The sequence below is a fragment of the Aotus nancymaae genome, unplaced genomic scaffold, assembly GCF_030222135.1.
Source record: "Aotus nancymaae isolate 86718 unplaced genomic scaffold, 86718_ANA_hifiasm-v0.15.2.pri h1tg000040l, whole genome shotgun sequence".
Classification (NCBI taxonomy): Eukaryota; Metazoa; Chordata; class Mammalia; order Primates; family Aotidae; genus Aotus; species Aotus nancymaae.
Window position 1 is genome coordinate 34,873,423 of NW_026988454.1, and position 27,967 is coordinate 34,901,389.

The 27,967-nt window shown below is 38.8% G+C and overlaps 1 protein-coding gene across 1 annotated transcript in view; it reads left to right on the top strand.

Moving 5' to 3' along the window:
- The window catches only part of LOC105732436 (pantetheinase), a 31,748-nt gene extending 16,598 nt beyond the window's left edge, over window positions 1-15,150 (top strand). The window contains exons 5-8 of the mRNA XM_012474533.3: window positions 558-849; window positions 2,210-2,571; window positions 13,450-13,620; window positions 14,643-15,150. Coding sequence (XP_012329956.2) covers window positions 558-849; window positions 2,210-2,571; window positions 13,450-13,620; window positions 14,643-14,825 — 1,008 coding nt within the window. The 3' untranslated portion in view covers window positions 14,826-15,150. The remainder of the gene's footprint in view (window positions 1-557; window positions 850-2,209; window positions 2,572-13,449; window positions 13,621-14,642) is intronic.
- The last annotated feature ends 12,817 nt before the right edge of the window (window positions 15,151-27,967 follow it).

The following is a 27,967-nucleotide window of genomic DNA, read 5'->3' on the forward strand; positions in this document are numbered from 1 at the left end:
GTAATGATAAAATGTGGAGAGCCCCTTTAAAGAGGCTCAAGGGGCTACGTGTACATATAAGCACATGAGTGTGTTTTTAGGAGTGTGTGGGAGTCAGAAAGTGCTACCTGCATTATGCTGGATAATGTTGCTTATTGGACTTTATCCTTTTAAAGACATACCCTGGCAACGGGTCAAGGCTAGAATGAAAAACTTCTTACCACATAGACTCTGTCTTGAGGAGAATGGAGCAAACAAAGTTCCTTGCCAAGGAAATCAGTTAAGTGTACTTGACAAATAGAAGTGATCTATTTTACTCCCATGTCTTATAAGATTCAAGAGGATCTTTATAGTTAAAGATGCCCATGTATATATCTATAATGTGGAGACTGAACCAAAGGCTTGATTCAGCTGGAATGGCCTCTGATTCTCTAAAGCAAACTCTTTTCCCGTGAAAACAGTGGTTATAGATGACATTGGCACTGTCTAAGGTGTGAGCTTGCACTTTTTCTGACACTGTGATGTCCAGATCAGCTTTCTAAAGGAACTGTTTTCTCTTTATCTTCTGTTTACTGCAGCAAAACCTTTTCATGGGTGAAGAGCAATTTGATGCACCCAAGGAGCCTGAGGTTGTAACTTTCAATACCACCTTTGGAAGTTTTGGCATTTTCACATGCTTTGATATACTCTTCCATGATCCTGCTGTTACCTTGGTGAAAGATTTCCACGTAGACACCATACTCTTCCCAACAGCTTGGATGAATGTTCTGCCACATTTGTCAGCTGTTGAATTCCACTCAGCTTGGGCTATGGGCATGAGGGTCAATTTCCTTGCATCCAACATACATTACCCTTCAAATAAAATGACAGGTAATGTGTGATCTTAAAGATATACAGGCTGATATAATCAGAAAAGAAAAGAAAAAACATGTCTTTCTAGCTAACACATACTCCTTAATACAATGTTTTCCGACTTTTAATTTTTGAACAACTAGCTACTAATATGCTATAGAATCAATCTCAGTCTAAATTGTTTTATAGGTTTATTTGGTTTTATTTAACTTGATGTATTTTTTTTTTCAAAATATGTGACTTCTTACATACAACTGTCTCTTCTTGGCTTCTTGGTGTCATATTTTATTTTTTTAATTTAAAAAAATTTTTAAAGGAAAATTTGTATTATTTTAATTATTTTTATGTACAAACAACCTAACAGTGTACATTTAACCCAGTTTAGTGGCAAGTTCTTTAGCCTCTGCCTTTTCTAGCTTGGCGATGCGAGCCACAGACTTGGTACCCAGAACATTGCTTCCCCAGTGGCGGCAGATCTCATTGTATCTGTCATTGTAATTGGTCCTGATAGCTTCCACCAGCTTAGCCAAAGTGCCTTTGTCTTCCGAGTTAACCTGTGTGAAGGAGACAGTGGTGCAGGGCTCCCTGTGGACTAGACATCCCAGCCTTGCCTTCCACTTAATAATGCAATAAGGGACCCCCATTTCATGACACAGGGCAGGCAAGAAGACAACCAGCTCAATGAGATACATGTCGTGTGCAATCACCACCAGCTGAACTTTCTTGTTCTCCACCAAGGTGATGACAGTGTTAACTCCTGCTCGAAGGACAGGTGGTCTCTTAGTGGAGACGTCCCCTTTGCCAGCAGCTTTCTTCTCGGCCCAGGCCAACAGTCTCTGCTTCTTCTCTTGCTTTATCTCTGGTCTGTATTGTGGGCCAGCTTAAGCAGCTAAGTAGCTGTTGGCAGTCCAGGGCCTGGATGAACTGGTTAATCACAGGAGGCACTCTCAGTCGCTTATGGAGAATGGCTCTCTGCCGCTGCAACCTGATATAACGGGGCCATTTCACAAAGCAGGTGAGGTCTCTTTGGGGCTGCATGTCCCGTCCAATGACAAAATTCTTAGACCTTTTCTCAAACAGGGAATTCACCACTTTCTTGGTCTCCTGCTTCTTCACAACAGCAGGGGCCGGAGGCACCTTCTTCCCCTTGGCCTTCTTTCCTTTCAGCATCTTGGGCGGTGGGAGGAGAGAGCTGGTGTCATACTTTAGTTGATTTCCTCTCATTTCTCTGCCTTTATCAGCATGTTTTACTGAAATTAATAACACATATAACTTAGAGGGAGTAAAATGTAAATATGAGTTTAAAATAGTAATAGCAATTATGAAATCCCTTTTTACTTTCTTATTTCAAATGATATCTTCAACTTATTACTTCCAGGAAGTGGCATCTATGCACCCAATTCTCCAAAAGCATTTCATTATGATATGAAAACACAAGAGGGAAAACTCCTCCTCTCGCAACTGGATTCCCACCCATCCCATTCTGTGGTGGTGAATTGGACGTCTTATGCCAGCAGTGTAGAAGCACTCTCAACAGGAAACCAGGAATTTAAGGGCATTGCCTTTTTCGATGAATTCACCTTCGTGGAGCTCACAGGAGTTGCAGGAAATTACACAGTTTGTCAGAAAGATCTCTGCTGTCATCTAAGCTACAAGATGTCTGAGAAGAGATCAGATGAAGTATATGCCCTAGGGGCATTTGATGGACTGCACATGGTGGAAGGGCGCTATTATCTACAGGTAATATTTTGATGGCAGAAGAATTACTGGATAAAAGAAAGACACTCAGTTAAATTAACATTTTAGATAAATAATGAATGATTTTTTAGTATAAGCATATCCCACTTTTGGGGATTTATGTATGCTAAAAATTTTGCTATTTACTTGAAATTCAACTTTAGCTGGGAAGCCTATAAATATAGGCTAAATTTATTTGCTAACTTTTTGTTTTTTGAGATGGAGTCTCACTCTGTAGCCCAAACTGGAGTGCAGTCGTGCTTCAGCTCACTTCAAGCTCCACCACCCCATCAAACGATTCTCATGCCTCAGCCTCCCAAGTAGCTGGGACTACAGGCAAGCACCACCATGCCTGGCTAATTTTTTTGGTTTTTTTTTTTTTTTTTTTGTATTTTAGTAGAGACGGCGTTTCACCACGTTGCCCAGAGTGTTCTCAAACTCCCTGAGCTCAGGCAATCAATCCGCCCACCTCGGCCTCCCAAAGTGCTGGGATTAGAGGCGTGAGCCACCGCACCCAGCCTATTTGCTAAATCTTGAAATCTTAGATGTCAGTTCAGTTTTAAGATAGTTAGGAAAAGGCAGAACATGTACTTGCGTTAGCTGTATTAAAAATACTCAAATTATAGATAATTATAACAGGAGTTCATTGAAAACCTATTTTATTTCCTGCCTGAACAAATTAAGCCATTTTCCCTATATGTTCACAAACGCCTCTCTTGCTTTATAAAGAGTTTGACACTAAGTATATCCTGGAGGTTAATGGAGTTGACCACTAAGATTGTTCAATGGAGGCCGGGCGCGGTGGCTCACGCCTGTAATCCCAGCACTTTGGGAGGCCGAGGAGGGTGGATCACGAGGTCAAGAGATCGAGACCATCCTGGTCAACATGGTGAAATCCTGTCTCTACTAAAAAAAAAAATACAAAAAATTAGGTGGGCATGGTGGCGCGTGCCTGTAATCCCAGCTACTCAGGAGGCTGAGGCAGGAGAGTTGCCTGAACCCAGGAGGCGGAGGTTGCGGTGAGCCAAGATCGCGCCATTGCACTCCAGCCTGGGTAACCAGAGCGAAACTCCATCTCAAAAAAAAAAAGATTGTTCAATGGAATGGTTTATTGCTGCAAAGATCCAACCTCTCACTGCTCTCAAGTGGCCTCCAGGGTCGTCTTATTCTGCTCTTCTCTTCCTTAGTCTGGCCCCCATCTTATCTCACCACCAGGGCTTCCTGTTGACAGTCTGACAGTCTCAGCTCCATCCAGTCAGTTCTCTACACTGTAGTTACAGAAATCACAAAAAGTTGTTTTTGATTATATCACTGTCTGGCTTAAAATTCCTCACTGACTTCTAATTGACAAATCACATTTCTTAACATGAAAGACACACAAAGTCTAGATGTGTGGTCCCTTCCTATTCTCTCCCCTGTAATCTCACTTCTACTCACATACATCCTGGGCTTCCGCAATATTGAGATATTTTCCCATCTCCTATTTGCTAGCACTTGCAGAACCTCGGGGTGTTTGCACAGATTGTTTGGTCCATGTTCGATCCCCAACTACTCATCTTTCATAGCACTTTTCAGGTGCTATCTTCACCAAGGAGGCTGCCTGGACATTTCCCACAGAGCTACTCCTACCTCCCCAACTGAGTTAAGTACCTCCTTTGTGTGCTCCCAGAACATCTTATGCTTAGCTTTATCAAAGACATATTATGTCATAGTATTCACATACTTATTTGAGACTGAGAACCTCTTGAGTGCTGAAATTATGCCAATTGCACAGTATTTTGCTTGCTCTATGATAACTACTCTATCAATCCTTGTTCATTTTAGCAAATGAAGGCCTACTATATGCCAGGTGTTTATTTAGTGTTAATGATATGAAGATATATAAGAATAGATCCTCCTCTTGAGGACTTTAGTCTTTAATAGTGGAGAAAGATATTTGATCAGATAATTTCAGCATAGATTGGCATGTAATAGTCTGTAGAATGCACATTTTGCTGCAGGAGTACTGAAGATCTCAACTTAGCTTGATTTTGGAATCCAGGGAAGTTTCTGGAGCTGATGCCATTATCCAGGTGGAAAAAAGTGGGAGGGGATTCTTTGTGGTGTGAAGATCATGAACAAGGGTGTGGATGCAGGGAGGAGCAGGGTCTGCAGAGAAGAGCAACAGGTCAGTGCTACTAAGGCATAGCTTGAGAAGCCGGGGTTGGTTGGAGATAAGCCTGGAAGCAGCATCATGTCCTGCAGGATCTTACTTAGCATACTGAAGAGTCAGCCTTTATTCCACAGGTGATGGTCAGCTGGTGAAGTTGTCCAGTGAGGGAATGATGTGGTCAGATCTGCCTTTGAGTATATCATTTTTACTACTCTGTAGATGATGGAGCAAAGACCTAAAACACTAGATTATTAAAATAATCTTATTAAGGGCTTGGACCAAGATTGTGTTTGTCGGAGTAAAAGCAGGGTCTTGAGTCCAGAAACATTTAGAAAACGGAACTCAGTGGCTAATTTGATGTGGAAAAGGAAAGCAGAATGAAAAGTCCAGAATGTGGCAGGTTTCTGGTAAGAATGGCTGGTGGGTAAGATGCCTCTGACAGATCAGCAGGCAAGAGAGGAGCAAGGCTGGCTGACAGTGGGAAGAGGCTGAGTTCAGTTACAGATGTGCTGGTTTTGAAGTAGTTATGAAATATTCAGCTGGATTCAGCCAGTCGGCTGTTGAATACTTTGGTCTGATGCTTAAGGGGGATACTAGAATTAGAAATATTGTCTTGAGAATCAGCAAGATACAAGGGGCAATTAAGCACAAGAGAGTGAATGACACTACAAAGGAGACTGTACTGACAGTAAAGAGCTATCGACAAGGTAGAACCTTTTGGAGCTTCTGTATTTGGGTCAGGAAAGGACAAAGGAAAAGAAACCTGCAAATACAATTGAGAAATAAAAGAGAATTTAAAAAGAGAACATCTGGTAGATGCCAAGGAAGTAAAGACTCTCGGAAGAAGTCTCTTAAATGAGATGTATTAACGCAACACGTTGACCATTATTAGCATTATTGAGTATGATTTTGGCAGCATTTCCTGAGCTCATAACGGTAGGATAATGGGCAGATTATATTGGGTTGAAAAGTCAAAGGGAAGTGAGGATATTGAGAAAGTGATGCATTTTTTCCCCAAAAAATCTTATCTGAGACAAGAAGAAGAGAAACAAGACAAGGGCTTAACATTGACTCATGGTCAGGAGAAATGTGTGTGTGTGTGTGTGTGTGTGTGTGTGTGTGTGTGTGTTTCTCAACAAATGAGAGAGGTTTAATTGCCTTTGTAGGTCTAAGAGAAAGAGCCACAAGAGAAAAAACATATTAAATATAGGAGGAATCAGGCCTGGTGCAGTGGCCTGTAATACTAGCACTTTGGGAGGTCAAGGCGTTTGAGATCAGCCTGTCCAACATGATGAAACCCTGTCTCTACTAAAAATACAAAAATTAGCCAGGTGTGGTGGCGGGCGCTTGCAATCCCAGTTACTTGGGAGGCTGAGGCAGGAGAAGTGCTTGAACCTAGGAGATGGAGGTTGCAGTGAGCCGAAATTGTGCCACTGCACTCCAGCCTAGGTGACAGAGTGAGACTCTGTCTCAAAGTAAAATAAAATAAAATATAGGAGGAATCAATACTGCTACTCAGCGTTCCAAAGTGCTGGAGGAAAGGGAGAAAAACAGTATCATGAACACAGGTACAAAATTTCCAACAACTGGAAATTATATTGTTAGAAGAACATTTCTTGCCATAAAATTATTACCATATACTATATAGTACATTAGTATATATTGCCTTATCTATGTGACATATATGTGGAATTATATTGCTATATAAATTTTTGAAATTAAAATATAAATTGTGATGTACTATTTTTAAGTTTAAAAAAGTTGGTTACAAAACAAGAAAGTAATCTCTTAGCCCTTCTTTCCTCCTTTTCCTTCCTTCCTCCTCAATCTTCTCCTACTTTTTGCCTTCCTTTAGAGTCTTGGCTGTACCTAAAGAGAGTTGTGGGAAGTCCTTTCTTAGTGTTGTGAGGTAAGTTAGCTTTGTCAAGTAAAATCAAGCTTCCTGTTTATCTTGCTAGACAGTGATATCCCATCTAAACGATTGGTATCAGAGATGTTTTGGAATCTTTATACTAAAAAAAATAATCTTACTTGATATTACCAGCAGAGACTGGGACAACACCCAGAATCAAGCATATTACTGTATCTGTAGGAAAACATGGGACTATTCACCTTAAATAGCTTGAATAAAAATGTTATAGCCTTATGTTAATTTAAGTTATGTTTTAATGCCAATGTGCTAGTGGGTTACAAAAATTCTTTATTTTTGGCTGGGCATGGTGGCTCACGCCTGTAATCCCAGCACTTTGGGAGGCCAAGGTGGGCATATCACGAGGTCAAGAGATCAAGACCATTCTGGCCAGCATGGTAAAACCCTGTCTCTACTAAAAATACAAAAATTAGCCGGGCGTGGTGGTGCACGCCTGTAGTCCCAGCTACTCGGGAGGCTGAGGCAGGAGAATTGCTTTAACTCGGGAGGCAGAGGTTGCAGTAAGCCGAGATTACGCCATTGCACTCCAGCCTGGACGACAGAGCTAGACTCTATCTCAAAAAAAAAAAAAATCTTTTATTTTCAGAGGATTTTGGATTTTGGTATTGAGGATGAGGAATTTTGGTATTATATTTATAATTTTTCATAGTTTAACTGCGATGATATGTTATACTTGAAAAATCTCAGTTATCACCAAAAGCTACCTCCCAAACCAAGAGAAGAAAAACAAAGAGAAGTAAAAGTGAAATAAACGCCCATCTTGCCACACGGATTTTCCAAGTATTCTATAGTGAACATGCATAATTTTGCAAGACTTCTAAGGAAGTGAGGAAAGAAGTAAGTTGTGGCATTTTGTAGATAAGTGTAGGGGTGGTAAAATGTTGGGTAAAACAGCTTGAAGAGGGGCTTGAAGAAAGTAGATTTGGAGCAGTTGTCAAAGGAGATGGGGAGAGGGAGCAACCTGACAATTTTAAAGCATCATTCTGTAAATCATTGAATAAAGGGATAGTTAGCTGAAAGAAGTTTATTCTCTTTACACAAGGCTCTTAGCAAGTAATCTCCTTAGATTACTATCTGCAGGCTTTTTCCTGTTTGTATCCTCCCATCAAGGTCAGAGTCATCCAAATCATCAGTTAGAATGTAAAACCTGCTCCCCAGCAGTGTAAGGAATTAGTGGTAAAAGCTCTGCTAAAAACCAAAAATCAAATGCAGGGACTTTGGGTAGCACGTTGAGAACATGGATTCTAGAGTCAAAAATCCTTGGTGAATCCCTGCTTTATTACGTAGTAGCCATGTGACCTTGGGCCTACCCCTCAGCCTCTTTAAATCTCTGATTATTCCCTTCTATAACATGTGGACTCATTTTCATTCACCGAATATGTATGTGATGCTTACTTTGTTTTGGCAATTGCTAGAGCCTGGGGATATTAAGATGAACAAGACAGATATATCCACTGCTTTCATAGAGCTTAAGTCTAGTGGTGAGACAGGCATCTAATAGAAAACAAAGGAAATTGCTATATAATTTTAGCTGTGACAAATGCTGCAAAGGAAAAGTACCATGCGCAATTAGAGCATGTTACTGGAGGACCTAATCTAGTGCTGGGAGAAAGAACAATCATATAATATGTTAGGGTTTTGGGGAAGTTTTATTTAGTAAATAAATGCCAAGTATTTGACACTGTGATTCATGTGAACCCCAAAAATCTGAACCAGATCTCAGTTAATTTAGAAAGTTTATTTTGCCATGGTTGAGGACACATACCCATGACACAGCCTCAGGAGGTCCTAATGACATGTGCCTAAGGTGGTACATTTCGCATACATTTTAGAGAGTCAAGAGACATCAACCAACATATGTAAGATGAACACTGGTTTGCTCTGGAAAGGTGGGACAACTCGAGGTTGGGAGGGAGCTTCCAGGTCATAGGTAGATAAGAGACAAATGATTGCATTCTTTTGAATTTCTGATTAGCTTCTCCAAAGGAGGCAATCAGTTATATGCATTTGTCACAGTAAGACAAGGGCTGACTTTGTTTTCATTCTTTTTTTTTTGAGTCAGAGTTTCACTCTTGTTGCCCAGGCTGGAGTGCAATGGTGTGATCTTAGCTCACTTCAACCTCCGCCTCCCGGGTTCAAGTGATTCTCCTGCCTCAGCCTCCCAAGTAGCTGGGATTACAGGCATGCACCACCACGCTTGGCTAATTTTGTATTTTTAGTAGAGATGAGGTTTCTCCACGTTGGTCAGGCTGGTCTTGAACTCCCGACCTCAGGCGATCCACGCGCCTTGGCCTCCCAAAGTGCTGGGATTACAGGTATGAGCCACTGAACGTGGCAGAGGACTGACTGAATAGAATGGGAGGCAGGTTTGCCTGAAGCAGTTCCCAGCTTGACTTTTCCCTTTAGCTTTGTAATTTTGGAGGCCCAAGATATTTTCCTTTCACATTGGCATGTAGAATGTACTTAATAAATATTAACCTTTATTATTATTGTTGTTAATAAAAATAAGCATAACCTTTTCTCTTAATGACCAGACCTACAATACCTAGCTTCACCCACATAAACATTGGCTGTATTGCTAGTAGCTCCTTATTTAGTTCCTTTATTCTTCTAGTCCTTTTCACAGGCCAGGAGTCCCATCCTTTCCTATCACCTGGATCGATCTTCTCCCTGCCTTCCTTATTAACTTAATCAAAGTTGTACATGGCCATAATTAAGAAAACAAATAGCTCTAGAGGCTCATAAAACACTAGTTGCCTCTCTGCTCTATCCAGTCTGTCTAGAGACAAATACTTTTGAATCTTAATTGTTTCTTACAGAAATTTACTCATCTCTACATTTTTGAGTAACACTGCTTTATTTATAAATTTTAGTTCTAATTGAATTCCTTTATCTCTTAACTTCTCTTCATGTGCAAGACTTTCTGTCCTTTCTTATTGCCTGAATCAGTTTTATTCTTTCTCTTTTCATTTATCTTGATCAGGCTCATAGTCAAGAAGAAAAAAGACACTAAAAATGTTATAAAACAGTTGTGCCTTCCTTAATTTACCTAGTTTCCCTTCCCAGAGGCACTTTTGACTTTTACTTCTTTAATTACAATACCATTAAGATTTTCTAATACTATTTTTATTTTTAAAAACTCACCAGTTTTAGTCATTTTCTTAACATTAAGCTTTGCTACATCATCCTTCCTGTGTCCCCTCTACCAACCTTCCAATGTAACTTTTGTTTATATCAATATGTCATTGCAAACATCTCTCAGAGTATTGCTTTTATATTTTTTCTTTGCCTTGTTTTTTAAAATTTAGTTAATTTTCTTCGACTTTTTGTTAAAACTCCCCATATCTTCCAACAGCATCTCAGAATAATTTTCCTACAATGTCATTTTCATAAGATTATCCTGAGCTAAAAATAGTAACCTCTCTCTGCACTGGTTTCCCTCTAGTTCTGCTGCACAGCTGTCATATTGAGATTTCCTTTACTGTCATCCTAGGAATTCTCTCTTAGCTATTTCCTTGTTATGGGTTCTCTGTTTTTCTCCTACTGTCTTTATTTGCTCCTTTGTTGTGTTGGAGTCAATGCGGTCTAGTCACATTGCTCTAATCTGAACTGGCTGCTCTGCATGCCTTTTACACCACAGGAGTCATCCTGGAATCTCCCTTCATCCTCATGGTGAAGATTTTTGTTTACCACTTCCCTGTGTGGATTTCCTGTTTTCTGTTCCCTGCCTTCCTTGTTTTTGGCTTATGCCCTCTTTCTTGTTGTTAACAGTTTACTGAGAGTGATTGGGATGCAAAATTTTTGAGACTTACATATCTGAAAGTGCCTTTCCTCTTAAATTTGGTTAAGTATTTCACTGGGCATGGAATTCAAAGGTGGTTATAACTTTTATTCACTATTGTGAAGGTATTATATCCTCCCTTCCTATGTTGCTACTGAGAATTCTGAAGTTCTTCTGATTCTTGATTCTCTGTATGTGTATTCCTCATTCCGCACCTTCCCAGAATGCATACAGATTTTCTTCCTCTCCATATCTTTTTCTCTTTTTCTAAAATTCCTATTATTGGGATCTTTTGCCTCTTGAATTGGTCCTCTAATTTTCTCATTTTCTCTGCTGTTTTCTACTACTTTATTTTTTTTCCTCTACTTTCTGAGAGATTTCCTCCTCTTGATCTTCCAAATCTTGCACTGAATCTTTTATTTTTGTTAACATGTTCTTAATTTCCAAGAACTCTTTTTTGTCTTCTGAGTTTTACTTTTTCTTCAACACTTGTTATTGATTTGTGCATGCATTATTTTTCTTCTTTCTCTGAGGCTATTTAGGAAATTTTTTCTTGAAGCTTCTTCCACCTGCTTCCTTTAAGTTGTCTTTATCTGCTTTTTTTATTTGATTTTTCATGTAATAAGTTTTTCTCACATATCTGGTAATTCTTGGGGATTATCAAAAACTGATAGAAAATTCTCAGGATGTGACTAATACTTGCCAATTTTGAGCTTCATGATAGAATGATCTAGCTGGACCTTTTATTGGGGGGAAATCTGAGGTAAGTGTCTTTAGAGACTTCCTCTTGGGATGGTCAGGCCTTCCAGGTTTCCAGATTCTTCTAATTTCTTTCTTGAGTCAGTTGCCTAATTTAGGACATAAAATACAGGATCCTCAAGTAAATTTGAAGTTCAGATAAACTTTTTTTTTTTTTTAAGACAGAGTCTCTTTCTGTTTCCAAGGCTAGAGTGCAGTGGCATGATCTTGGCTCACTGCATCCTCTGCCTCTCAGGTTCAAGCAATTCTCCTGCCTCAGCCTTCTGAGTAGCTGGGATGACAGGTGGTTGCCACCACACCCAGCTAATTTTTTATATTTTTGGTAGAGACAAGGTTTCACCATGTAGGCCAGGCTGGTCTCGAACTCCTGACCTCAAGTGATCTGCCACCTCAGCCTCCCAAAGTGCTAGGATTGCAAGCGTTAGTCATTGCCCCTGGCCCAGATAAACATTTATTTATTTTTTTTTAGATGGGGTTTCACCATATTGGTCAGGCTGGTAACTCATGACCTCAGGTGATCCGCCCACCTCAGCCTCCCAAAGTGCTGGGATTACAGGCGTGAGCCATCGCGCCTGGCTAGAAAAACATTTTTTTTAAAAAGTGTAAGTATGTCCCACTCAACATTTAAGACATACTAAACAATTATTTGTTGCATATCTGAACTTCAAATTTAACTGGGAGTCTTGCCCTATGTTTTACCTGGCAACCCTATTCCTGAACAATAAATCCCTGCTGACAGCATTAGGGAGCCAAGTGGGAAAATGGCCTTGCAAAGTGTGGTGGGGGGGGAGGGGGAACATTTTCAACATTCAGTATTATTTATTCATGTTATCCCCTCCAACTATGTCTCCCAAACTTCCATCTTAACACCATCCACTTTACCCTCTCTGGAAACATTCTCATTTATTTACTGGAGTAGGGGTGGATCAGTTACCCATTTTTTTGGAGGACTTAGTATCCAAGGCATCCTTCACAACTTCCTGCTCATTTTTTTTTTCCTTCCACTGCCACAACTTTACTCCCAGCTCTAGGTACAGAGCAGTCCCAGTGATTAAATCTTTGAGTGCTTTGGAATGTAGACAGGGTTGATGCTTGGCTCTTTCTACTGCTAGTTTAGGACTTGGCTTTCTCAAGTCTGCTAAATCAGTTACTCCTTTTTGTATCAACATCCTAGTTTCTAAAACTATGCTGTGGTCTATCCTCCTATCTTCCCATTTTTGTGGGTTTTATCTTTAATAAAAAAAATTAGTGTTCTTTTTGAAGGATTGTAGGAAATAAAATGGAAGCATGTGTTCATTCTACCTTTACCTGAAAGTTATCTATCCCATCTTAATACACTTGCACTGAAGTGATTACTTTCCACCTGCAAAGTGGAAAACAGTGAGACCAGTTAGCAGCTACTGCTTTAGTCAAGCAAGAAATGAAGGTCACTTGGAAGATGCCGTACAGATGGAGTTAAGTGAATATGGATCTCTTTTTGGAAACTTTTCATCTGCATGGTGAGATGACTCATGTACTTAGATTTTATAGTCAAATAGCTACACACTATAGTGAAAGAAAAACTTAATGGAGAAGTGTTTCAGTTCTTGCACAGATATAAAGGATATGACTTTTCCAGATTACAGGGGTTGCCTCTAGGTCAACTCTAGGGCTTATTACAACTCCGAAGCTCTTTTGTTGCGTGAAACAGGCAATAAGACATGATTTATACAGGTGTCTACATTAAACCTTTAAACACGTTTTAAGCTCTTGATAATTAAAATCATTAATAACTTGAGAACAATGAAGATATAGCTGTTCATGGCTATAGGCTAAGGCTCTGATTGTCTCTTTATGTGATTAATCTACTTGGCAGTGAATTGCAGGAAGCACTGGGGCTTAAAGTCCTTTATTTTTATTACTAGTTGCATTAATTATCCAGCAATAAACTGGATGAATCTAATGAGGAAGTAACATAATTTTACCGAATAAAGCAGCATAGATATTTTTCTAGATCAAGAGAGTATTTCAGTTGACTTTCTCATGTTTTTTCTTTTAAAGAGCATCTAGCATTTTATTTAATTATTTTATTCTTTTTTTCTATTTTATCTTTAAAATTTGCCACAGCTTTATTGTCATTAACAAATGACAATTATATATATTTACAGTGTATTATGTGATGTTTTGATATGCATAGACACCATGAAATGATTAAATCAAGCAAATTAACATATCCCATATGAGTTTCTTATGACCTACTGGTTTTCATGACTTCCCTAGATTTGTACCTTGCTGAAGTGCAAAACGACTAGTTTAAACACTTGTGGTGACTCAGTGGAAACAGCTTCTACCAGGTTTGAAATGTTCTCCCTCAGTGGCACTTTCAGAACCCAGTATGTCTTTCCTGAGGTGTTGCTGAGTGAAACGAAGCTCGCACCTGGAGAATTTCAGGTAAGAATCTTTAATTATTGCCAATTAGTTTCATGTAAGAGGAAGTACTTTTTGATATAAAAACCAGCTCAAGTGCTTACATATATCATATAAATTTCTATTTGGAAAGGGCAAGAGTATCCTTGGGGATCGTGAAGGACATTGAGCAGGCTGTATTTCTTGTCTGGAAATTCTTAACATAATAATTAGTGTGTTCTTGAGAATAAAAAGATATATGTCTTATTTTGGGGATTACAGGGAGAAGGCTGGGCTGCTTTAGGTATTCCAAGTAGAAAGAAGATTCAGTGAGAGTAGTTTCAGAACTAGTCCCACTGGAGCCCCTTAGGGTCACTGGGGAGTGATGGCCAAGGGAAGTTGAAAGGAGTCCCTCTCACTAAGTGAGTCAAGGCTCTGTGTGATGATAGAAGGAAAAGAGACAAGGAAAAGCTGAAGAAGAGAGAATTCCACAGTGGATGATGTTGGCAAAAAAGTAAAAACTTTTAAAGTTCAGAAATAATCCCTTGCTGCACATGTGCTCTGCCCAGCCACATTCTTCCGCTGACTTCCTGCAAGTTCTCCTCTCAATCCCCTTTCCTAGTAGAAATCACTGCTGGGGTGGGGAGGATAATGGAATGGTGAGGAGACTGTGGTGGGCAAGAGATAGGAGATGACCAATGCTCAGTTCAAACCCCACTTAGTCAATTGCTTCAGGCCATGTGGGGGAGTCTTTATCTTGTCTGAGAGGGCTAGATTTCTCTTCTGTATACTACCAAATCCACTGGTTTGTGTTTATTAACTCTTACGGTGCTTCCATAGGTAAGTAAATTAGAAGATATTATTGATTACGGGCATTTCAATAATAAATGAATCAATGCCAGTTGCATAGCTTCAATTTTTCTTATACTTGGCAACATTTCAAATTTTTCTGAACAGAATTTGGCCAGTGTTTTTCTTTCTTCATTCAGTTATACTAAATTTTAAAAGTGAGTTATGGGATTATATAACTTGACGGTAGCCTTTGCCTACTTTTTTGTTTTAATCAGGTGTCAACTGATGGACGCTTATTTAGTCTGAAGCCGACATCTGGACCCGTCTTAACAGTAACTCTGTTTGGGAGGTTGTATGAGAAGGACTGGGTATCAAATGCTTCATCAGGCCTCACAGCACAAGCACGAAGAATCGTGCTAATAGTTATAGCACCTATTGTATACTCATTAAGTTGCTGAAATACTGACATTTTCTCTTTTTTATTTGGGATAATTAAAAAATTGATGGATGAGAAAAGAAAGATTGGTCTGGGCTAATATTCTGTAGTATAAGTGAGTTACTGGTTTCTCTGTATTTAAACAAACACGCACACACCAGATAATATAAGCTTAATAAATTATCTATTCATGTAGATTTTATAAAAAAAACTATATTTAAGCATTGGTCTTTCTTGAATGTGAGCTAATTATATCAAATAAGTATCACAAATCTTTTATGCAGAAGAAATAAAAAAACTACAGGTAAAAACTATATCAGAACTATAATAAAATTTACTTACAAGAAGCCTGCTCTTATTGCCACTTTTATTATAACACGTATCACTTATTCATCTCTGCTAAAAATTTCAAGTGATTTTATTTGTTTACTCCGTTAGTTTTTTACCTAAACAATACATTTCAATTCTCTTGTGGGTTGAATAATGTCTCCCCAAAATTTACATGTTGAAGTACCTCAGAATGTGATTGTATTTGGAGACGGTGGGTAAAAATGTGACTGGTGTTCATAAAAGAGGAGGTAAGTAGGCGCAGTAGCCACAAAGTGAGACCATATGGAGACACAGAGGAAGAACAACCCTTTACAAGCCAAGGAGAGAGGGCTTCAGAAGAAACCAACCCTGCCAACACCTTGATCTTGGACTTCTAGCCTCTCAAACTGTGAGAAATACATTTCTGTTGTTTAAGTCACCCAATCCATGGTACTTTGTTAGGCAGCCCTGGCAAACGCATCAAAGACCCATTCCTGTTACTCTCCCCACAACGACTGCTTTCTACCATAATCTGAAGCTTGAGCAAAAAAGGCTTACCTGGTAAGAATATTCAGCTAGTCTAGGTCCTCAAGAATCCAGTAGACACTCTTAGAGAAGGATTGCTGATGGATTGATAGTGAAACCATTAGGTCATTGAATTCCTCTGGAATTAGAAAACCAGAATCCCATTTTAAGGAAGTATGTATTTAATCTAGCATTGCATGTTCTATTTTAGTAACAGCAGAATCTCTTTACATTACACAACTCAGTGAAACATAGAACACCATTTAAGCCAAAACATCTCTCAACTAATTGATAGACTCTGAGCACTAATATCATAGTGCTGTGATGATGGACAATTACAGAGCACCGATGGCTGCCATGCACTGTGCAAAGCACGCCCTTCTCTACAGGAGAGCAGGTCACTTGCAGCAGTGATCAATGCCGGCAATACATCACTTTGAGACAAACATTTTTGTGGCAGATGCTTTTCCTAAAAAGTACTATATCATCCAAAAAATATTTGAGTAAAATCATCTTGCGCTTTTGGATGACATTAACTGACATCTGCTTTTTTTCAAGACCTAATAGAAAATAAAAAAGCCCATTATGTATTTAGAAACAGGAATCCTCAGAGCAAGCCTCCATACTCTCATATAATTTCAATTTAAAACAGAAAACATATTGATGTGTTGGCAATAGGCTTGAAATATTAAAAGCTGCAAACAAATTCTAAACGTTTATTTTTTACTCAACATTGACAACTATGGTAGTTCTCCATTGTGGGTAATGAATTGCTCCCAAATGAATATCTTCAAACAACAAATATTTATTATAGAGTTTCTGAGGGTCAGGATCCGGGAACGGCTTAGTGGAGTCGTTCTGGATCAGGGTCTTCATACAGTTGTAGTTACCCTGTCCCCAGGGCTGCTATCATCTCCAGGCTCTGGTGGAGCTGGAGAATCTGCTTCTCAGCTCACTCACAATTGTTGCCAGGCCTCCATTCTGTAGGATGCTGGAAAAACTTTTACAGAATGTCGGCAGGCTTCTCCTAGAGTGACGATATTGAGAGAGAAAGCACACAAAAGAAAGAGAGAGGGAACTTGAATGTAAGCCACAGTCTTTGAAAACCTAATCACAGAAGTGGCATCTCTTCTGCCCTATGATATTGGTCACACGGACCAACCATGGCACAATGTGGAGAGAATCAAACAGAGGTGAGAATATCAGGAGATGAGGCTTCTTGGGGGCCATTTTGAATGCGATCACAGTGAATATATGTATTTATATTTATATATGTATATATTGCAATGTAATTTTAAAAATAGGATTTTTTCCTTTTCTTTTTGCTATATGTGATATGTATCTCAAAATACAGTCCCAATAGTTACATCTGAAAAGTACACACCAAAAAACTTTCTATATGTTGTGTAATTAAATTAAGTAATCTAATAATCTCTACTTTTGGTCCATGGTAAATTTAAGTTAACTGTTTGACTTAACTACAGTTTGTGGCAAAACCATCTCCTTTTGATATATGCAAGGGACTTTTTAATTAATTTATTTATCTGAGACAGAGTTTCACTCTTGTTGCCCAGGCTGGAGTGCAATAGCGTGATCTCAGCTCACTGCAACCTCTGCCTCCCAGGTTCAAGCAGTTGAGCTTCAGCCTCCTGAGTAGCTGGGATTACAGGCACAAGCCACCACACCCGGCTAATTTTGTATTTTTAGTAGAGACAGGATTTCTCCATGTTGGTCAGTCTGGTCTCGAACTCCCGACCTCAGATGATCTGCTCACCTCTGCCTCCCAAAATGCTGGGATTACAGATGTGAGCCACCGTGCGCGGCTGGTGAGACTTTTGCATTCATTTTTCAGAAGCTCACTCTGTAGGAGAACATTCATTTAAAAGTAAGAGCACAAGTTCTAGAATTATTAATTCATGAAATGCAACCATTAGGAAAAAGGGTCTTGAAAACATCACCCTCTTTACTTAATTGAATCTTTTAAGAAGCCAAGATTCTTCTTCCTAATTATGTATTTTATATACAATATATATCAATATATATGTATATAACAAAAGTAAAAAAAACTGACTCTTAATCACAATGTTCTGAACATCAAGAGGAATACTAAAAAAGTCAACTAGAAAGTCATGTCAACGTTAAAAGCTGTTCTGAAACACATCACTTTGGTTTTATACTGAAAACTGGTACCTTGAATTTCCTCTGCTTCTCCATCCTGTGGTTGTACTGGGCATGTTCCAAATGTATCACTTTAACTTTTGTTTTTATTTATTTATTTAGACAGAGTTTTGCTCCTAAATGCATCACTTTAATTATTTATTTATTGAGACAGAGTTTCACTCCTGTTGCCCAGGCTGGAGTGCAATGGTGCGATCTCAGCTCCCTGCAACCTCCGCCTCCTGGGTTTTAGTGATTCTCCTGCCTTAGCCTCCTGAGTAGCTGGGATTACAGGCATGTGTCACCATGCCTGGCTGATTTTTTTTGTAATTTTAGTAGAGATGGGGTTTCTCTATGTTGGTCAGGCTGGTCTCGAACTCCTGACCTCAGGTAATCTGCCCTTCTCCGCCTCCCAAAGTGCTGGGATTACAGGCGTGAGTCACTGCGCCTGGCTTGTTTTTAATTTTTTAAAATAATCTCAATTTTTATTTTAGATTCAGGGGGTGCATGTGGAAGTTCATTACATGGGTAAATTAGGTGATGCTGAGGTTTAGGGTACAAATGATTTTTGTTACCCGGGTGATAAGCATAGTACCCAATAAGTAGTTTTCAGCCCTTTCCCCCTTCCTGTTTCCCAGCTGTAGTAGCCCCCAGTGTCTGTTGTTGCCATCTTTATGTCTATGTGTACCAAATGTTTAGCTTCCATTTAAAAGCGAGAATATGCAGTATTTGGTTTTCTGTTTCTGCCTTGACTTGCTTAGGACAATGGCCTCCAGCTGCATCCATGTTGCTGCAAAAGACATGATTTTGTTCTTTTTTATGGCTGTGTAGTATTCCATGGTGTATATGTACCATTTTTCTTCATCTAACTCATCACTAATGGGCACCTTTGTTGATTTCATGTCTTCACTATTGTCAATAGTGCTATCATGAACATACGAGTGCACCTGTCTTTTTGGTAGAATGATTTCTTTTCCTTTCAGTAAATACTTAGTAATGGGATTACTAGGTCAAATGGTAGTTCTGTTTTGAGTTCTTTGAGAAATCTCCAAACTGCTTTCCACAGTAGCTAAAGTAATTTACATTCCCACCAAGAGTACAATGTTCTCTTTTCTCCACAGCCCCACCAGCAGCTGTTATTTTTGACTTTTTAAATAATAGCTGTTCTGACTAGTATGCCTGGTATCTCATTGTGATTTTGATTAGCATTTTTCTGATAATGAGTGATATTTAACATTTGTTCATACGTTTCTTGGCTGCTTGCATGTCTTCTTTTGAGAAGTATCTGTTCATGTCCTTTGCCCATTTTTAATGGAGGTTTTTTTTTTTCTTTCTTTCTTGCTGATTTAAGTTCCTTATACATTATGGATTTTAGCCTTTATTAGGTCAGATGCAGTTAGCAAGTATTGTCTCCCATTCTGTAGGTTGTCTGTTTACTCTGTTGATACTTTCTTTTGCTGTGCAGAAGCTCATTAGTTTAATGAGGGTCGACTTGTCAATTTTTTTTGTTGCAATTGCTTTTGAGGTCTTAGCCATAAATTCTTTCCTAAGGCCGATGCCTAGAATGGGCATTTCCTACATTTTCATCTAGATTCTCATAGTTCCAGGTCTTATGTTTAAATCTTTAATTCATCTTATCAAAACAATCTACAGATTAATGCTATTCCTACCAAACGACCAAGGTCATTTTTCACAGAATTAGAAAAAACTATTTAAAAATTCATACAACCCAAAAAGAATCCCAATAGCCAAAGCAATCCTAAGCAAAAAGAACAAAGGCAGAGGCATCACACTGCCCAACTTCAAACTACAGTACATCACAGTAAACAAAACATTGTGGTACTGATACAAAAACATACATACAGACCAATGGAACAGAATAGGGAACTCAGAAATAAAGCTGCACACTGATATAGTTTGTATATTTGTCCCCACCCAAATCTCATGTTGAATTGTAATACTCAATGCTGGAGATGGGGCCTGATGGGAGGCATTCAGGTCATGGGGATGCATCTTTCCCAGCTTGGTGCTGCTTGGCTATAGTGAGTTCTCACAAGATCTGATCATTTAAAAGTGTGTGGCAGTCCCCCTACTCTCTCTCACTCTTGTTTTTGCCATGTGAGGTGCCTGCTCCTGCTTCTTCTTCTGCCTTGAGTAAAAATTTCCCGAGGACTCCCAAGAAGTAGATGCCGGCACTGTGCTTCCTGTACAGCCTGGAGAACCGTCAGCCAGTAAAATCTCTTTTCTTATAAATTACCCAGTCTTGGGCATTTCTTTATAGTAATGCAAGAACTGTCTAATACACACACATACAACCATATGATTTTTGACCAAGTAGACAAAAATGAGCAATAGGGAAAAGGCTCCCTATTCAACAAATGATGCTGGGATAACTGGCTAGCCATATGCAGAAGAATGAAACTGGACCCCTACCTTTCACCTTAATTTTTGCTTTTGAAAAGACAGTAAAATTCTTAGATGAGGAGAGTATCCTACATTTATAATAATACTTAGGCGGGCCAGGCGCGGTGGCTGACGCCTGTAATCCCAGCACTTTGGGAGGCCGAGGCGGGTGGATCACGAGGTCAAGAGATTGAGACCATCCTGATCAACATGGTGAAACCCCGTCTCTACTAAAAATACAAAAAATTAGCTGGGCATGGTGGCGCATGCTTGTAATCCCAGCTACTCAGGAGGCTGAAGCAGGAGAATTGCCTGATCCCAGGAGGCAGAGGTTGCGGTGAGCCGAGATTGCGCCATTGCACTCCAGCCTGGGTAACAAGAGCGAAACTCCGTCTCAAAAAAAAAAAAAAATAATAATAATACTTAGGCAGCATGATCTACTGTGCAATGGAATTATTATTTTAAATACAGAAAATACAAAAAAATTGTGTTCTAATAATATTCTTACCTATTTAGGGTTGGTATAATTTAAATGAAACCTAGTAGATAAAAATACTAAGCAAATATGGGACCTAATAAATATAAATATCTGTACCACTTCAAATATGAAGATAATAATAACCCAATCTTAAAACATGAGGAAAGTACCTACAAATTAACAGTGCTACATTATAGTGTTGTTACTGTGTATACCATTTTTACCATGGTAACTTATAAATTAAATATAAACAAAAGCTTTGTACCCTTAAAAATTGAGATCTACTATTTATCCAGAGTTCTTAGTGAATCCAAGTAAAGAGTCATGGAAAAGTAACAAGGTCTAACGTGACACAACAATGAGAGGGAAGGAGTAAAGAAAAGGGGAGGGGAGGAGAACTCATGAGATTTTTCCATAATACTATAAAAGCGTGGCACTTTCAAAAACTAAATATGAAGTTTCTTAAATTGGCAAGGCAGAGGAACATGTGCACACACAGATATACATGTACTGATGGCCACGCACACAGGCCGAACTGTATTTGGGGACCCATATTTCGACACAGATACAGACTAAAATGTGAGTCAACTGTGTTTCTACTTCTAGAAAAGTGCTTGTGACAGAAAAGTTTGCTTGGGTATGGTGCTATCAGACAGGAAACAGACCATGTATCCCTTCAAAAGCCAGCCCTCAAAAATGCTCTCTTTTAGGAAAAAGCATCTGGCTTGTGGTGGAGGGCTGACTTCTGCTCAACAATGATGTCCAGGTAATAATCTCATTCTCCTCCAGCTTCCCGGCATCTCAGGAGTATCTGTCTGTTATAGTGTTCTTTCTATTCATAGCTCAGTACCCTTGAGCAATGAAGGTTTGAACTGCATACATCCACTTATTGTAGATTTTTTCAATAAAATTATTGAAAATAATTTTTTCAATAAATATATTTGAAAATATTTTGGAGATTTGTGACAATTTGAAAAATCTTGCAGACAAACCACATAGCCTAGAAATATTGAAAAATTAAGAAAAAGGTAAGTCATGAATGCATATATGTAGAAACTTTAACATTTATTCACATAAGTTATATACAAATCTATTATACAAAGTCAAAATTTATCAGAATACACATGCGCTTACAGACCGTACATAATCCCATTTGCAGTGAAGAGAAATGTAAACCTATGTCAAGATGCAGTATTAAATGATAACCACATAAAAATTACAGTAGTATTACGTATTATACTACTGTGATAATTTTATTGCCCCTGCCTGTTGCTATTGCAGTGAGCTCAAGTGTTGCAAGAATCTACTTCATGCCCTGTGACACTAATTGTCTTTGCATGAGCAGTTTCTCTCTTCAGTAAGTTGGGGTTTGCAACACATAAGGAGAAGACTGGCAACTTTGAAGTTCCTAGAACACTCAGTCCTTGGAGAGGGTTCCAGTTGACCAAGTCTGCTGGTATAGTGAAGGATGCTCTCACCTGCCTTAAACCCCTTTAAGGGGTCTTGCAAAATATTCAACATTGCAAAAAGGAAAGAAAAAGATTAAACAATTGTAAAGTACAAAAATGTTCTTGCAATATTCCATGATCCCCTCACCCTAACATTCTTGAGACAGAGCATGTTTCACCCTTCACACCCTCCAAAGGATGGCTGCTCTTTTCCCATGCTGGACGGTCCCTCAGCATCCTGCTCAGTGCATTCTACCACACGTGTCGTGGCCCCAGCAAGAGTTATTGTGTTTGTTTTAAATATATTTCAAGTGTGTTTTAGTGTTGCTGAGGTATAATGACAATACATATTTTTCAAATACCTACTAAAATCGGGAACTTTCTCACACAAAACTATCCTGTTAAGCAAGCACTATTTATTTCATTTTAAAAGGATAACGACTGATACATATATACCATAAAATACTATGCTGCCATTAAAAGAGCAAAATCATATCCCGTGCAGTAACGTGGAAGGAGCTGGAGGCCATTATCCTAAGTGAATAGGAACAGAAAACCAAACACCACGTTCTCACTTATAAGTAGGATCTAAACATCAATTACGCATGGACATAAAGATGAGAACTGTAGACACTAGGGACTGCTGGAGGGGAGAGGAGGGAGGGGGCAAGGGTTGTAAAACTAACTATTGGGTGCTATGCTCACTACCTGGGTGATGGGATCATTTGTACTGGAAACCTCAGCATCACACAATATACCCCATGTCACAACCCTGCACATGTACCCCCTGAATCTAAAATAAATGTTGAAATTGTTTACAAAATAATATAACATTCAGACTTAGAGAGGCTAAGTGCTGATGATCCCCTACTTACAACGGTTTGATTTACGAATTTTCAACTTACGATGATGCAAAAGCCATACACATTCAGTAGAAAGTGTACTTCGAATTTTGAATTTAGATCTTTTCTTGGGCTTGGGATATGTGATATGATATTTTCCCATGATGCTGGGCAGTGGCAGTGAGCTGAGCGGCAGCTCCCAGTCAGCCACGTGATCACAACAGCAAACCACTGATACCATACTGCACAGTGCATTCAATACATTACATGAGATATTCAACACTTTATTATAGGCTTTGTGTTGGATTATTTTTCCCAACAGTTAGGTAACGTTAAGTGTTCTGAGCACATTTATGGTAGGCTAGCCTAAGTTATCTTGTTTGGTAGGTTACGTGTATTAAAAACTTTTTTGACTTAATGATATTTTCAACTTATGAGTTTATTGGAACATAGTCCAATAAACTGTAATATATGCACCTGTAAAATATTCAAGGTCAACCAATAAGTGGTTGAGCTGGGATAAAAGGCCTAGTTTCTTCTACCTTAAATGTATATCCCCTTTAGGCCGGGCACAGTGGCTCACATCTGCAATTGCAGCACGAGAGGCCCAGGCAGGTGGATCGTTTGAACCCAGGAGTTGGAGACCAGCCTGGGTAACTCGATGAGACCCCCTCTCTACAAAACAAAAACAAAAACAAAAGATTAGCTGGACATAGTGGTGTAGGCATGGGTCTGTAATCCTAGTCCCAGCTCCTCAGGAGGCTGAGGTGGGCAGATCACTTGAACCTGGGAGGCTGAGGTTGCACTGAGCCAAGTTTGCACCACTGCCCTGAAGCCTGGATGGCAGAGACCCTATCTCAAAACAAACAAAAATGTAAGTCCCTTTTAACCACACCATATGTTCTCTTTAGAATGTATATTAGTCAGCATAGGCTAGATTGTGATGTAGTAAAAAACAACACCAAAAATGTTATGGTTTAATATAACAAAAGCTTATTTCCTGCTTACGCAGAGTCCTCTCCAGGGCAGCTAGCCTCTATGTCATAGCACAGGACCACAGGCTTTTTTCATTTTGTGTCACCTTCTTAGCAACCTATGCTCCCATAATATCTGGAGCATGAGAAAAGAATATGAAAGAATTGCACATGTCTCTTAACTGCGTTCATCCGGAGTAATACATGTCATTTTCAGTCATATTTTATCGGCTAAAGCAGGTCATATGGCTATGCCAAATTTAAAATGAAGTAGGAAGTGTAATTCCCCTTTATGTCTGCCATGAGTTATCAAGGCTGCTGTTATCATTCTTTTATTCTCCAACCTATAATATCATTACACTACTTGTCTTCTGCCCTATTACTTTATTGTCAGCCCTATTACCTTGTTGTCAGCCCCGCTATCTGTCAATTGCAAGCCAATACCACCTGTTCCTTCAAAGACAAGGCTAACATAAGGTTTATACATTCCCTATCCCTTCCATGGAACTGAAGGCAATTTTACCTTTAACTTCTTGCCCAGAGAATGGAAAGGCATTATTAATATTTTGTGTACAGTGCATTATGTTTTACAAAATATTTTTAACATACATTTTCACGTGTTTCACAAGGTAGGCACATTTTTCTCCATTCTGCATTAGAGAGTAAAGTTCAAAGTTCCTAACTTATGTGTATCAAATCCTCAAACCAGAATCATTTAACTTCATGTTTACTGCTTTCTCTACCATTTTAGGTTGTTAGTATTTTCTTACTAGCAACTACCTGAACGCTAGCCTGTGCTTCTTGAGGAAGTCAATGTCACGCCTGTTTAAGTTTTGGATATTGATTTGTTGCTTAACAATTATTAAAGCCAAATTCATATTGCATCCTTACCTTTCTAAGAGAGATATGTCACATTTCTCAAAGTCGGTCTTGTAGCTTTAATAGCACAGACCTTGATATGATGCAGTGTGAGGGCTAAGGTGAAAGTACCCAATTAATATTGAAACTTATGTATGTGGAACAAAGATCATAGTTAATCCTATCTGTTGATGTGGTGTGGAGAATAAGAATTTTCCTTGAGGCATTGGGAGAATACTGGCAACATAAAGAAAGAGAATTTTTCTGGCTTGGAAAGTAAGTTTAAAGGGATCAATGAAAATATGTTAACAGAAAAGTGAGCTTTTTTAACCTTGCTATTTTGAAATTAGTTCTGTTTGGTGGTCCAGCTATAGAAATACAGCAAAGGTGCTTATCAGCATGAAAAGCTATTTAATCACCCATATTTTCTGGAAACTTTGGACTCCTGCCAAAGCAAATAGGATCCAGCTGTCACTATGGTAGTAGATTATCTGATAAATAATGCTTGGACAATATGCATTCTACACATGTTGACTGGATAAAATTTGATTTGAGATATAAAAATATTAGAATTAGGAAATGCTGTTTTAATAGATTATGATGTTGATTTAATAAAATTGGTTTTGAACTAGATGAATTTTTTTTCTTCCTACTTTTGGGAAAATTTTGTTTTGCTCCATTAAATACAACTATCTGATTTATGTGTTATCTCAATATGAGTAAAAATTAATTGAAAAGCCTGCTGTTATGAGTACCTAGATAGTACTAGAAAACTAGTTGCTGTGGAGATCGATTATAAAAGCATTGTAGTAAGAAAATAAAATCTGATGGCCTGACAATACCTTCCAAAATACACACATATAATTTAATTTTAATGGAAATAAATATGTGAAAGTTATCTTCAGAAACTGCTGATAAAATGTTATACTAATTTTATAGATTAAGACAATTACAAATACTATTTTGAAAATGGTTTGAAATTAATAGTGTGGTGTTGTCTCATCTGCATAGCTTAATTAATAGTAATATACCCATTCAACCCATTCATTCATAGACAGGTGATAAATGAAGTTCTCATTCATGTAGTAGTCTCAGTTTTCCCTCTCTAGGTTTTTGAAGGGTATACGGGATAAATCAGCTAAAGAGATGTGAAACCCCTTAACTCAATTTATTTATTATTTTTATTTTTACTTTTTATTGAGACAGGGTCTGGCTCTGTCACACAGGCTGGAGTGCAGTGGTGTCTACACAGCTCACTGCAGCCTCGACTTTCTGGGCTGAAGTGATCCTCCCACCTTAGCCTCCCGACTAGCTGGGACTATAGGCATACACCACCACACCCAGCTAATTTTTTTGTATTTTTTGTAGAGATGAGGTTTCGCCATATTGCCCAGGCTGGTCTCAAACTCCCGGGCTCCAGCGATCTACTGGTCATGGCCTCCCGAAATGCTGGGATTACAAGTATGAGCCACTGCAACTAGCCTAATTTAATTTTTATTTGCAAATTTTTGGTAGTGGTTAGGAGCTAGAACTCGAGTCAAACAAATCTGGAATCAAATTCCACAGCTGCTTCTTAGTAGTAACTGATTTAATTCTCAGTTCCTTTTTTTTTGGTAAAGCAATGGTTAAAAATAGCATCTATTATTTAGAGGTGCTGTGAGAATAAACGTGGGATTTCATGTAATACCCTCAGCCTAGAGACTAGTACAGGGTTAGTTAAAGCTCTTCCTCCTCCCCTTCCTTCCTTCTTTTTCTCCTTCTCTTCCTCTTCCTCATCCTTTCCATGTTCCTCTTCCTCCTCCTCCTCTCCTTTTCCCCTCGTCTTCCTTCCTTCCCTCCTCCTTCTCTTCCTCTTGCTTATTCTTCTTCTTTGTGACTTGTTACTTTGTTGTTACCGACAATTGCCAAGCTTAGGCTGCACCTGCACACGCAATATGTTCAGGCTCTACCGGCAAGAGTTCCCAAGATGCACAACAAGGGTCTGAGTGACGCGCAGTGGGAAATCCGCTATTGTAAATGTTCTAGTTTCTCCCAAGCAAAGGCAAAAGTTGTTTCATGCTGGGTCACTCCTTTTTGGAGCCTTTTGGGAGGAGGAAGGAAGGATAAAAATCTACATCTTACAAAAATCTGTAGAAGGCTGCCCTCTACAGGTACATGTGGATAATATAATATCTGGGTCAAGGTGTAGTTTCTTAGGGATGATTCAGAAATGAGAAAATACTCTTCCTGAAATGTATAAGTTGAGTGCCTTGTTAACATGCTCTGCTATTACTGGTGGCCAACGAATGGATATATAAACAATCCTCTAAATCTCCACTCCGTAATAATTCAGAGTTGGTGGTATCACGATGAGTTTATCAGTCAATTTGTTTTCTGAATGGAGTTTTGGGAGATGTATGAGACCTGCTAACAATTGGTCTGTCCTCAGGGCTCTGAACTGAATGTGATTTTTGAAGTACTGCTTTGCTCACTAGCCTCCATATTATTATAAGCTACCATAACTATTATTTACTGAGCTTCTACTGAGTTCCAGGAGCTGTGATAAACCTTTTATACATAAATATTCCAAATATGCTACGATATTTAGATAGAAATGCCCCTGGTATAATACTTTATCTAAAATATAGAGATCTCCATGAAGTTCTCTACAAAGTGAACCAATTCAGTAGCTGTTTGATTCCTGACCCATAGATGGCTTCTTGTCTTTTGCAAGGATAATGGAAGGCATTACGGTCATGTTCTGTACTTATACACTGTCTAGAAATGATAATGATTACTAGTGCTCAACTGCATTGTAGCTTAATCTTTAAAAAAAGTATCATTTACTATCCTTTGTAGTCAAAAATAGAGTGTTACAAAGTTGTCTTACATAGGGAATCTATTCTGGTTCTGGTTCTCAATACTTTAAGCTCAGAAAATAATTTCTCTAAATTCCATCAGAAGTGATCAGACTAGTGGAAACTGAGCCACTTTTAACAGCACTCACCAAACATGATTTGTAAACCAGAATGAGTCTAGTCATTTACACATATGAGAGAAATAATAGCAGCACAAGGAGATAGAACTTTGAAGATAGGCGTGCCTTTAATTACTGGCTTTCCCATTTGTTATGAGACCAAATTCCTTAGCTTCCTTGAGTTTCAGTCTCTTTAACAAAAATGGGATTAATG